This window comes from Gouania willdenowi, chromosome 11 (assembly GCF_900634775.1).
Source record: "Gouania willdenowi chromosome 11, fGouWil2.1, whole genome shotgun sequence".
NCBI classification, from domain to species: Eukaryota; Metazoa; Chordata; class Actinopteri; order Blenniiformes; family Gobiesocidae; genus Gouania; species Gouania willdenowi.
The window spans coordinates 32,045,564-32,057,208 of NC_041054.1; the positions used below are offsets into that span (position 1 = coordinate 32,045,564).

The window sequence follows — 11,645 nt, forward strand, 5'->3', positions numbered from 1 at the left end:
AACATTTTGATTTTACATTTATAATTTAAGGTAAATTTTGATTTAACATTTAGATTGAACATTGACACATTTCCCAAGTATTGCTGTAAATCTGGTCAAAAGTAAAATAAAAAATGTTTTGTTGCTAAACGTTGCAAAAAGTTATTCTTTATTTTCCCAACTGTGTAACATTTGTTTTTAATTTGTAAACTTCAAAAGTACTGAACACGTATTCTGACAAATTTTAACTAAAAATAGACCAAACCAAAGATACATTTTGGAGGGAATTCTGATGAGTTTCTAAAATTAAAAATATCCTCATTAGATCTTTATGAAATGTAACTCAGTTATGTTGGGTTGGTTCATCAATAATCTCACTGAGTTTCATCTGGATCACATCAGGATTGATTATTACACGTGTGTGTGTGTGTGTGTGTGTGTGTGTGTGTGTGTGTGTGTGTGTGTGTGTGTGTGTCTGCTATCAGGGCAGGGCTACATGTGCGAACAGATGTCTAGTGTTGGGAGGAGTTATGTATGTTTAACTGAACATGAAGAGCAAATATTGACTGATATGATGCTGTTACACACCCAGAAACATAAGGACACACACACACACACACACACACACACACACACACACACACACACACACACACACACACACACACACACACACACACACACACACACACACAGTGAGTTAAGGACACCTCAGCACATTACTACTACACACATCCTGGTCCTCAGACACTCAGAGAACAAGTCTTTATTTCACTAAGTTTGCACAATCTATTTGCGTGAGCAATAATATCAATAATAATTTAGTGGTGAGACTTGATTAAACAAATTATCTAATTAATTTGATCCTCTGTAATTAATTAGTCTAAATAAATCTCCAAACAATATTTGACACGAGAAGCAACGTTTGTATGTTGGTATCTGTCTGAATCAATGAAAACAATAGATGATCCTAAGCAGCTAAACAGTGTTTATTATTTCCACCACTGAATGCTAACATAATGTATAATATGAATAAATAATATGATATGATTACATTGTTCACAAAGCACTAACTTACATTTACAGTTTTTTAACAAGCATCGGTTTAAACTAAAGTCACATGATCTAAACTCTCAGTCCATGTGAAACTAAAGTGTGACTCACTTTTCATTGTTTTCACACTAAATGAATTCAATGAACACACATCATAAACTCTGTTCTCAGTCACGAGTTATTATTAATTATTATTATAATTACTTCACCACCTGCTAAGCACATTTATCAAATGCTAACACACTTTGTTCAAAACAGTTTAAAACACAATCAAAACAGAATAATGAAGAAATAACATGGTGAATATCTGCTGCAGCTACATTAAATCTATAGACAATAAAAATAAATAAAACAATGATATAATTCCAAACACAGCTGAGTGTAGTTGTAGCTGAAACTGATTCAGATGATCTGTGTTTGGACTCATTACAAACAAAGGAGTGGATCTGATTCTTTTTCTTTTGCTAGTTTGGATCAAAGATCAGAGGAAGAGGATGATGTGAAATCAGGACCACATTCTGGTTTCTGAGAATCTGGGTTTTTCTGTTTAAACTAATCTAATGTTTTTGTATGTTTTGAGTCCTGAAGTTCTAATGCTAAAGCACAAATGTTCTTTATTACTGTAAATTACTGCATTCCTGATCCAGTCTTGTTGGAATATGTAACAGCATATACAAAAATTTAGAACCATCAAAGTGCAAATATTTTATTTTATAATAAAATACAGATTTACCTGACAAAAATTATTCAAAATTGGAAGATAAAATGTATTTTTTGTAAACGGTCACCAACCACGGCAATCGCCTTGATTTGATGATGAAGCACGTTGTCCTTCTTAAATGAAGCCAGTTTCATGCGCAGCACGACACTGCACATGTAAACAGGAAGTGCCAGAACTATAGTCCGATTTGTCTGAGGTCCAAGTCTGGAAATCTAGACACTTTGTTTAATGTAACTCTTTTTGTTAGTATTGTGTAGTTGTTAGATGTTAGCATTGAGGAGCTAGCTGCTACACGTTTAACATTGAGGAGCTAGCTGCTACATGTTTAGTATTGAGGTGCTAGCTGCTACATGTTTAGTATTGAGGTGCTAGATGCTACATGTTTAGTATTGAGGTGCTAGATGCTACATGTTTAGCGTTGAGGTGCTAGCTGCTACATGTTTAACATTGAGGTGCCATCTGCTACATGTTTAGTATTGAGATGCTAGCTGTTACATGTTTAGCGTTGAGGTGCTAGCTGCTACATGTTTAGCATTGAGGTGCTAACTGTTACATGTTTAGCGTTGAGGTGCTAGCTGCTACATGTTAAGCATTGAGGTGCTAGCTGTTACATGTTTAGCGTTGAGATGCTAGCTGCTACATGTTTAGCGTTGATGTGCTAGCTGCTACATGTTTAGCATTGAGGTGCTAGCAAAGCTCCACTGATCCACAAACTCTTTCTCTAACAGTTTTCACACAACTTGACTTTAGTTTTCCAGTGTTTTTATTTAAACTGAAATGAAGATCCACGAAACACAGCAACGACTTCACTAATTCTCCTGTTTCTTGTGTTGTGGTCTGTGCATCAGTGTTATGGGTATACCGAGAACTCATGAAATAAGAAAGGTTCCACAATGTTAGGGTGTTAATTTTCTGTCATTAATTAGTCAATTGCAATTAAAGCCAAAATAATGATTTTGTATTAATTATAAATGAAATCTTATTTTGGTCCTAAGTGTAGGCCTGTTATATGATGGTGATGATACTGGAATAATAGTTATAGTAGTAGTAATAGTTATAGTTATAGTAGTAGTAATAGTAATAGTAGTAATAGTTATAGTAGTAGTAATAGTAGTAATAGTAGTAGTTATAGTTATAGTAGTAGTAGTAGTTTTAGTAGTAGTAATAGTAGTAGTAATAGTAGTAGTAATTATAGTAGTAGTAATAGTAGTAATAGTAGTAGTTATAGTTATAGTAGTAGTAGTAGTTTTAGTAGTAGTAATAGTAGTAGTAATTATAGTAGTAGTAATAGTAGTAATAGTAGTAGTAGTTATAGTAGTAGTAATAGTAGTAAAAGTAGTAGTTATAGTTATAGTAGTAGTAATAGTAGTAATAGTAGTAGTTATAGTTATAGTAGTAGTAGTAGTTATAGTAGTAGTAATAGTAGTAGTAGTTATAGTAGTAGTAATAGTAGTAATAGTAGTAGTAGTTATAGTAGTAGTAATAGTAGTAAAAGTAGTAGTTATAGTTATAGTAGTAGTAGCAGTTATAGTAGTAGTAATAGTAGTAGTAGTTATAGTAGTCGTAATAGTAGTAGTAGTTATAGTAGTAGTAATAGTAGTAGTAGTTATAGTAGTAGTAATAGTAGTAAAAGTAGTAGTTATAGTTATAGTAGTAGTAATAGTAGTAATAGTAGTAATAGTTGTAGTTATAGTTATAGTAGTAGTAGTAGTTATAGTAGTAGTAATAGTAGTAGTAGTAATAGTAGTAGTAGTTATAGTAGTAGTAATAGTAGTAGTAGTTATAGTAGTAGTAATAGTAGTAAAAGTAGTAGTTATAGTTATAGTAGTAGTAGCAGTTATAGTAGTAGTAATAGTAGTAAAAGTAGTAGTTATAGTTATAGTAGTAGTAGCAGTTATAGTAGTAGTAATAGTAGTAGTAGTTATAGTAGTAGTAATAGTAGTAGTTATAGTTATAGTAGTAGTAATAGTAGTAGTAGTTATAGTAGTAGTAATAGTAGTAATAGTAGTAGTAGTTATAGTAGTAGTAATAGTAGTAATAGTAGTAGTAGTTATAGTAGTAATAGTAGTAGTAATAGTAGTAGTTATAGTTATAGTAGTAGTAGTAGTTATAGTAGTAGTAATAGTAGTAGTAGTAGTAGTAATAGTAGTAGTAATAGTAGTAGTAATAGTAGTAGTTATAGTTATAGTAGTAGTAGTAGTAGTTATAGTAGTAGTAATAGTAGTAGTAGTTATAGTAGTAGTAAAAGTAGTAATAGTAGTAGTTATAGTTATTGTAGTAGTAGTAGTTATAGTAGTAGTAATAGTAGTAGTAGTTATAGTAGTAGTAAAAGTAGTAATAGTAGTAGTTATAGTTATAGTAGTAGTAGTAGTTTTAGTAGTAGTAATAGTAGTAGTAGTTATAGTAGTAGTAAAAGTAGTAATAGTAGTAGTTATAGTTATAGTTAGGGGGGCCAAGCCCACGGGGCCAGGGAACCGCGTATGCTTGGACCAGCGGTGCTAGAAACCCTATTGTAATCGTTCCGATTATTATTGTTACCTTTTATAGTTCCGTTGGTCAAAGTGGTGCTGCAGAATAAACCGTGCAAGGTAGGGCGGTGCCCTTTGGTGATTGGGTCCAAAACCCCCAGGGGACCTTGGACGCAAAAATTCACATATATCCGCCAGCAGGTGGCGCTATAAAAAAGGTCAATGCGTTTTGGCCAATAACTCCAACACCGTTTGTTGCAAATTTAAAACCTTCATATCCACAGATTCCTTGAATAGCACTGAATCACCTAAACTTTTCTTGGAGCAAAATCGCAAAAACTGGAAAACCTACTTTTTCAAACTCCTCCTTGGGGTTTTGTCCAATCAGCGTGAAACTTGGCACATAGAGTCTTCAGTTGGACGTGATATACAGTTATCAAAATGAGTTTGTTCGGGTAAATTATGCGCAAATTATTAACGAGTAAATTTTTCTAGCTTGCAATAAAAATGCGAACTGGCGCATATCTCGGTCAAAATAAATGCGAACAACACCAAATCTCAGATCCTTAGTTGACATGTGACTGTGAGGAAATGCGCCAAGTTTGAATGAGGTAGGCCACTAGGGGGCGCTACAAATAATGAATATTTATATCTCTTAAATGGCACGACCAATTTTTACCAAATTTGGAGGGTATGATCTTGGGTCCCTCCTGAGGCGATATCTCAAAGTTATTCGTGATTGGTCAAAGTGGGCGTGGCTTATTACTACATAACATATAAATAAACAAACCTTTAGTAATATGTTGAGGGCTGTGAAATTTACAGGGTAACTATAGAAGACCACACAGATCACCCATACCAAAAAGTGAACCACTAGGTGGCGCTATAACGGGTGCAAATGCATTTTGGCCTTTAACTTTCACACTTTAAATCACATCTTCCAAAACTTCATACCCACCTGTTCACAGCAAATGGCACGTTGGCCTGTGTCCTGACGCTCACCACGAGCCCGTCATCCTTCATGACGTACTTCCACGGGCTCCGCGAAACCTGGGGGCCGAGTCGCGCGGGAAGGCTTGGCCCCCTTTCATAACTGCTTGCAGTTCTAGTTCTAGTTATAATTATAGTATTAGTAGTTATAGTAGTAGTAATAGTAGTAGTAGTAGTAATAGTAGTTATAGTAGTAGTAGTTATAATAGTAGTAATAGTAGTAATAGTAGTAATAGTAGTAATAGTAGTAATAGTAGTAGTTATAGTAGTAGTATTAGTAGTAGTTATAGTTATAGTAGTAGTAGTTGTAGTTATAGTAGTAGTAATAGTAGTAGTAGTTATAGTAGTAGTAATTGTAGTAGTAGTAGTTATAGTAGTAGTAGTAATAGTAATACTAGTAGTAGTAGTTATAGTAGTATTAATAGTAGCAATAGTAGTAGTAGTTATAGTAGTAGTAATAGTGGTAGTTATAGTTATAGTAGTAGTTATAGTAGTAGTTATAGTTATAGTAGTAGTAGTAATAGTAGTAGTAGTAGTTATAGTTATAGTAGTAGTAGTAGTTATAGTAGTAGTAATAGTAGTAGTAGTTATAGTAGTAGTAATAGTAGTAGTTATAGTTATAGTAGTAGTAGTAATAGTAGTAGTAGTAGTTATAGTTATAGTAGTAGTAGTAGTTATAGTAGTAGTAATAGTAGTAGTAGTTATAGTAGTAGTAGTAGTAGTCGTAATAGTAGTAATAGTAGTAGTAGTAATAGTAGTAGTAGTAGTAATAGTAGTAATAGTAGTAGTAGTTATAATAGTAGTAGTAGTAATAGTAGTAATAGTAGTAGTAGTTATAGTAGTAGTAATAGTAGTAGTAATAGTAGTAGTTATAGTAGTAGTAGTAATAGTAGTAGTAATAGTAATAGTAGTAGTAGTTCTAGTAGTAGTAATAGTAGTAGTAGTAATAGTAGTAGTAATAGTAGTAGTAATAGTAGTAATAGTAGTAGTAATAGTAGTAGTTATAGTTATAGTAGTAGTAGTAGTTATATTAGTAGTAATAGTGGTAGTAGTTATAGTATTAGTAATAATAGTAGTAGTAAAGTTGTAGTAATAGTAGTAGTAATAGTAGTAACAGTAGTAGTAGTTATAGTATTAGTAATAGTAGTAGTAAAGTTGTAGTAATAGTAGTAGTAATAGTAGTAATAGTAGTAGTAGTTATAGTAGTAGGAGTAGTAGTAATAGGAGTAGTAATAGTAGTAATAGTAGTAGTAATAGTAGTAGTTATAGTATTAGTAATAGTAGTAATAGTAGCAGTAGTTATAGTAGTAGGAGTAGTAGTAATAGGAGTAGTAATAGTAGTAATAGTAGTAGTAATAGTAGTAGTTATAGTATTAGTAATAGTAGTAATAGTAGTAGTAGTTATAGTAGTAGGAGTAGTAGTAATAGGAGTAGTAATAGTAGTAATAGTAGTAGTAATAGTAGTAGTTATAGTATTAGTAATAGTAGTAATAGTAGTAGTAGTTATAGTAGTAGGAGTAGTAGTAATAGGAGTAGTAATAGTAGTAATAGTAGTAGTAATAGTAGTAGTTATAGTATTAGTAATAGCAGTAGTTGGACACTAAAACAATGGTTTCAAAACGGAGTGGGACAGCGCTTCAAAGATCACTTTAAACATCACGTCATGTCTGCTCCTCTATCAACCTCTACAGCATGTTGGTCATTGTTTACTGTTAATGAAACACACACACACACACACACACACACATTTTAAAACTACACTAAAAATACATGTAATAGTTACTGAGCAGATTGAAAACATTTGCTTAGGGTTCTGTTCTCAGTAACTCACTGTGGTGACCCTTAAATGTGTTTTTTTAGTAAATCAAGTCTCAATGAGTCTGTGAGGACAACCACACATTACATAGAAAATGAGTTATATTGATATCATGTTTCATTGTCCATGTTAGCCGTGGCTCACAGATGAATCATCTAAAGCAACAGATGAGGCAGTAGCAGTGATAATAACAGATAATAACACACACTTGTCTGTGATTGACTCAGTTAGGCGGCGTTTTGCGTGCTTAGGCTAAATCACCATGCTAACTTAGGCTAAATCACCATGCTAACTTAGGCTAAATCACCATGCTAACTTAGGCTAAATCACCATGGTAACTTAGGCTAAATCACCATGCTAACTTAGGCTAAATCACCATGCTAACTTAGGCTAAATCACCATGCTAACTTAGGCTAAATCACCATGGTAACTTAGGCTAAATCACCATGGTAACTTGGTCTGGACCAGGTTATGAAGTGGATCAGATCTGAGCGAGCACTAAAGCTCCGCCTCCTGACCAATCAGATCTCCTGTAAAGCGACCTGCCCATTGTTAGTAGATCCTGGTTGGTGCAGATCTGACAGCTGAGTTTAGGAAAGAAAGATTATTAATGGGTTATTAATATAGATATATATTAGATATAGATGTATATCTGATAGACTGATCTACAGTCTGTGATGAAGCATCAACTCATTTATTCATTTATTCATTTATTCACTAACAGGACAGACCATGGACTCATCACAGAGCTAACACATTATCACATTTGGAGGCTACATAAAAAGCTGAGAGGAAGTTAATAATCCTGAGAACACAAAGAACCGACATTCTGTGACTGATCAGCCACTTCTTTAATCATGGAGGGAAACGTATATTTCAGAGGATTTATTAAAGAATATCTCTGTCCAAACTCACTTGTTTTGTATTGTTTTGTACAGCAGTGACTCGTCATGGCTCCGCTCTGGTTTCTAGTGATGACTGTTCATTGGAACCATGCCAAACATTGATGATGTCACACAGAGACTGATCTGAGTCTCATTCATTAATCAGTGTAAATGTAAACATTCATCCTCTCCTTTATAACACAATAGTTGGTAAAACGGGATTTATAAAACCAGTGTGGACAAAAACTAGACTAATAATACATGTGTTCGTCAAGGAGCTTTTATTTTGGTACTTCAGGTGAATTTCCATATCAACTAAATAATTAGTTTTACCCGTGACATTTAGATTCACCATTTAACATTTAGATTTAACATTTAGACTGGTGCCCTCTTCAGGGCGTACCCCTTCCTAATGCCCAATGAGAGCAGGAGAAAGGCACCAGCAGACCCCCACCACCCTGAAAACAGGAACAAGCGGGCCAGAAAATGGATGGATTTAACATTTAGATTCATTTTTAACATTTAGATTTAATATTTAACCTTTAGCATTTAGATTTAACATTTAGATTTAGATTTAACATTTAAGGTTTACATTAAATATTTAGATTTTGTCTTAACATTTAGCATTTTGATTTAACATTTATGTTCAAAGGAATCATTTAGATTTAACATTTAGATTTATATATAGTAGAAATAGTCAACTATATCAGTAACAGGTCAACTTAAATCTGAAATAGTCTTGATGATGACATTTTTAGTCAAACTATGACAAAATCAAACTTTTCTGTCAAAATGAACAAAAAGATTCAGGAAATGGAAATTAAATCCAAACACGTTGGGACATTTTACCTCGTTTTTATGTTAAATAATATCTATTGCTCTTTGTTTCTGGCAATTTGACGAACTTTCTTTCTCTGTTAGTTTTAGTGTGTATCAGATCTGCTGCACCACACGTAGATGTAATTACTGATAATTGTTGAGAGTACAAAGTATCCTCCACTGTTCATCTTTGAAGTGTTAACAGTCACCCTCCCTCACCAGGATGTGTTCAGTAATCCACACGGAAAGCTTACAGTAACCTCTCCAAATCAAGTTTGGTTGGCAAACAAAGGGGGAGGGGGGGCGGGGGGGGGCACGTCCAGGTAGCAGGACCTTAAATAGCAGACAGAAGCACTGGAGATAGCACAGAAACATCCTCAGGCTGCAGTCTGTCACATCCTCACCTGTGGAACTCAGGTAAGCTGCAGAGGAGCCTCGTTGTTGGAATGTCCTTCCTATTCTAAAATGGAGAGTGGGCTCAGGTTAAATATTGGAACTTTAGGATGTTTCAGTGGGAATGGATGGAGATGACGCTGATGGTGTTTCATTTATGTCGTTTTTTCACAGAAACCTTTGAAGATGGTTAAAGCACTTCTGTCTGCACTCCTGGTACTGGTGGCCATGTCTTCCACCTTTGGAAAATACATTCCCAAAACTGGGAAGAGGATTCCTCAGACTCTGTCCAGAGGTTGGTCTTGTCATTATTTAAAGTTATTGAACGTGTAGTGTTAGTGGTGGACTTATAGTGGTCATTGTGTCCTTCCAGGTTGGGGGGATCAGCTGATCTGGGCTCAGACTTATGAGGAGGGTCTTTATTGGTCCAGGTCAAGGTAAGACTTGGTTCCAAATCCATATCAAAGACTGAGCCAACATGCTGTGAGTAGAAGCTGAGTGATGATGGTTGATGTTTTAGGAACAAGCCTCTGATGGTCCTCTTTCACCTGGAAGACTGTCCACACAGCCAGGGTATGAGGGTACCATCACTGCTTTATTTCACTTTGTTATCAGATGATTCTTTTATTGATAAAGCATCCAATGGTGGATCAGAATCACCTTCTTTATCAGAATCAGCAGCAAAACCATGGAAACAGAGAATAGAATGTCTAATAAATACAGTTTCTTTTCCTCCTCAGCTCTGAGAAAACTCTTCTCTGAGGATAATGAGATCCAGAGAACGCTGGATGAAGACTTTATTGTTCTGAATTTGGTGGTAGGTGTATGATCAGTTATGATTTACTAAATGTGTAAAAAATATATGAATATCTAGTGTACATACACCTGGTTCACAGAGTGATCTCTTTTCTTGTTTTTTAGTATGAAACCACAGACAAACATCTTTCTCCTGATGGACAATATGTTCCTAGAATCATTTTTGTTGGTAAGAATTTTTTTTTCTCCTCAAAAGATAAATTTTACTGTATGAACCTCTGCTCCAACAACTCATCATGAAGATTAAACACGACAAATTCACCAAAACTATTCAAAATAATGTGGCATTCAGTAAGACGGTTGATTTTGTTCTTACAACAGTCGCTTTTCATTTAGAGTAAACACAGAGTTTACATTTCTATCATTAATAATATGTATGGACACGCCCATTAGTTTTAGAGTAACTACAATAAACTGTGCATTCTGGATCTGATCCAAATGAAACTTGGTGAAATGATTGAGGAAATAACTCGACATAACTGAGTTACATTTAATAAAGATCAGTCAATTATAAATTGAAATATACATTTTTTAAATATCATCAATGATGAAAGAAAGACATTTACGGATTTTTGAAACGAATGCAGAATCACTTTATTGATCCAGATCTCTCCTAAATGTAATGGAATGTTCCATGACCAAAGGTCTATCTTTGGTTCAAATTTTGGTCAAAATCATCTGAACACTATTGACGTGAACCTGCTAACAGACAAAAAATGAATGAATTAATGCCAGTGAATATATGAGCTTGTTGGTGGAGGTAAAAATATGTTTCTAATATAAATGAATAATTGATTAATAATGAACATTATGTTCTAGTTATAAACTGTCTGAGTATGTTTGCATATTATTTCCCAGGACTTCCTGAAAATCACAAACTGTTTAAAAAGGTTCAATCAAAGTGACGCTGAACAGTCGATCACAAGTTTTAGAATTAATGTTGGAAAAAGGAATAAAAACGTGAGTTTGGTTCCCAGTGCTGAAGAACGTCACAGTAAAATCCTCTGATCAGTCACTGATCTATTGATCAATATTGTTGGATTGTAATGTTAGCGTTCCACAGAGCAGTGTTTCACTCCATCCTGTTTCTTCACAGATCCAACAATGACGGTGAGGGCTGACATTGTCGGTCGCTACTCCAACCGTATGTATGCGTATGAACCAAGTGACCTGAAACTCTGTAAGTGCCTCAGTGGAACAGGAAAGGCTTGGTGCACACACGTTTCCTAGAGCTGATTGGTTCATCCATTGTCCTGTTTCTCCTCCCAGTGCTCGGCAACATGAAGAAGGCCAAGAAGCTCCTAAAGTCTGAGCTGTGAACATCTGACAGGATGCTGGGAGTGATACGTTCCCCTTATTCAAACCCTCTGGACCATTTTGTGTTTGATTTATATCTGAATTTGTTAAAAAAAATAAAACTCAAGTCATCATGAAAGAAAAGTGTGTGTGTGTGTTTCTAAACAATGAGCAGAAGAAAGGACGCTACCAGCTGTAAGCTGTGAACTTTTAAAGCTTCAACTGTTCCATATTCTCACCACCACTAGAGGGCAGTAGTTGGTGGCCTGGTGAAGGTCAACACTAGCTTTTATTTCAGGGAGCACAGTGTGGTTTAGTCTAGTTCAGGAAGTAAAGTATCGACATTTTATCTTCTTTGGTCACTGGGATGTGCACGTACAATGGGGAGGCTGGCACAAACATAATTCAGC

At 34.7% G+C, this 11,645-nt stretch overlaps 1 protein-coding gene across 1 annotated transcript; it reads left to right on the forward strand.

Annotated features, from left to right (window-relative positions):
* The first annotated feature begins 9,038 nt into the window (after window positions 1-9,038).
* On the forward strand, window positions 9,039-11,379 carry agr2 (anterior gradient 2). The gene is made up of 8 exons (XM_028461207.1): window positions 9,039-9,147; window positions 9,298-9,418; window positions 9,497-9,560; window positions 9,644-9,696; window positions 9,864-9,940; window positions 10,045-10,108; window positions 11,036-11,119; window positions 11,209-11,379. Exons 2-8 carry the CDS (start codon window positions 9,310-9,312, stop codon window positions 11,256-11,258), a joined length of 501 nt encoding a protein of 166 aa, XP_028317008.1. The 5' UTR covers window positions 9,039-9,147; window positions 9,298-9,309; the 3' UTR covers window positions 11,259-11,379.
* The last annotated feature ends 266 nt before the right edge of the window (window positions 11,380-11,645 follow it).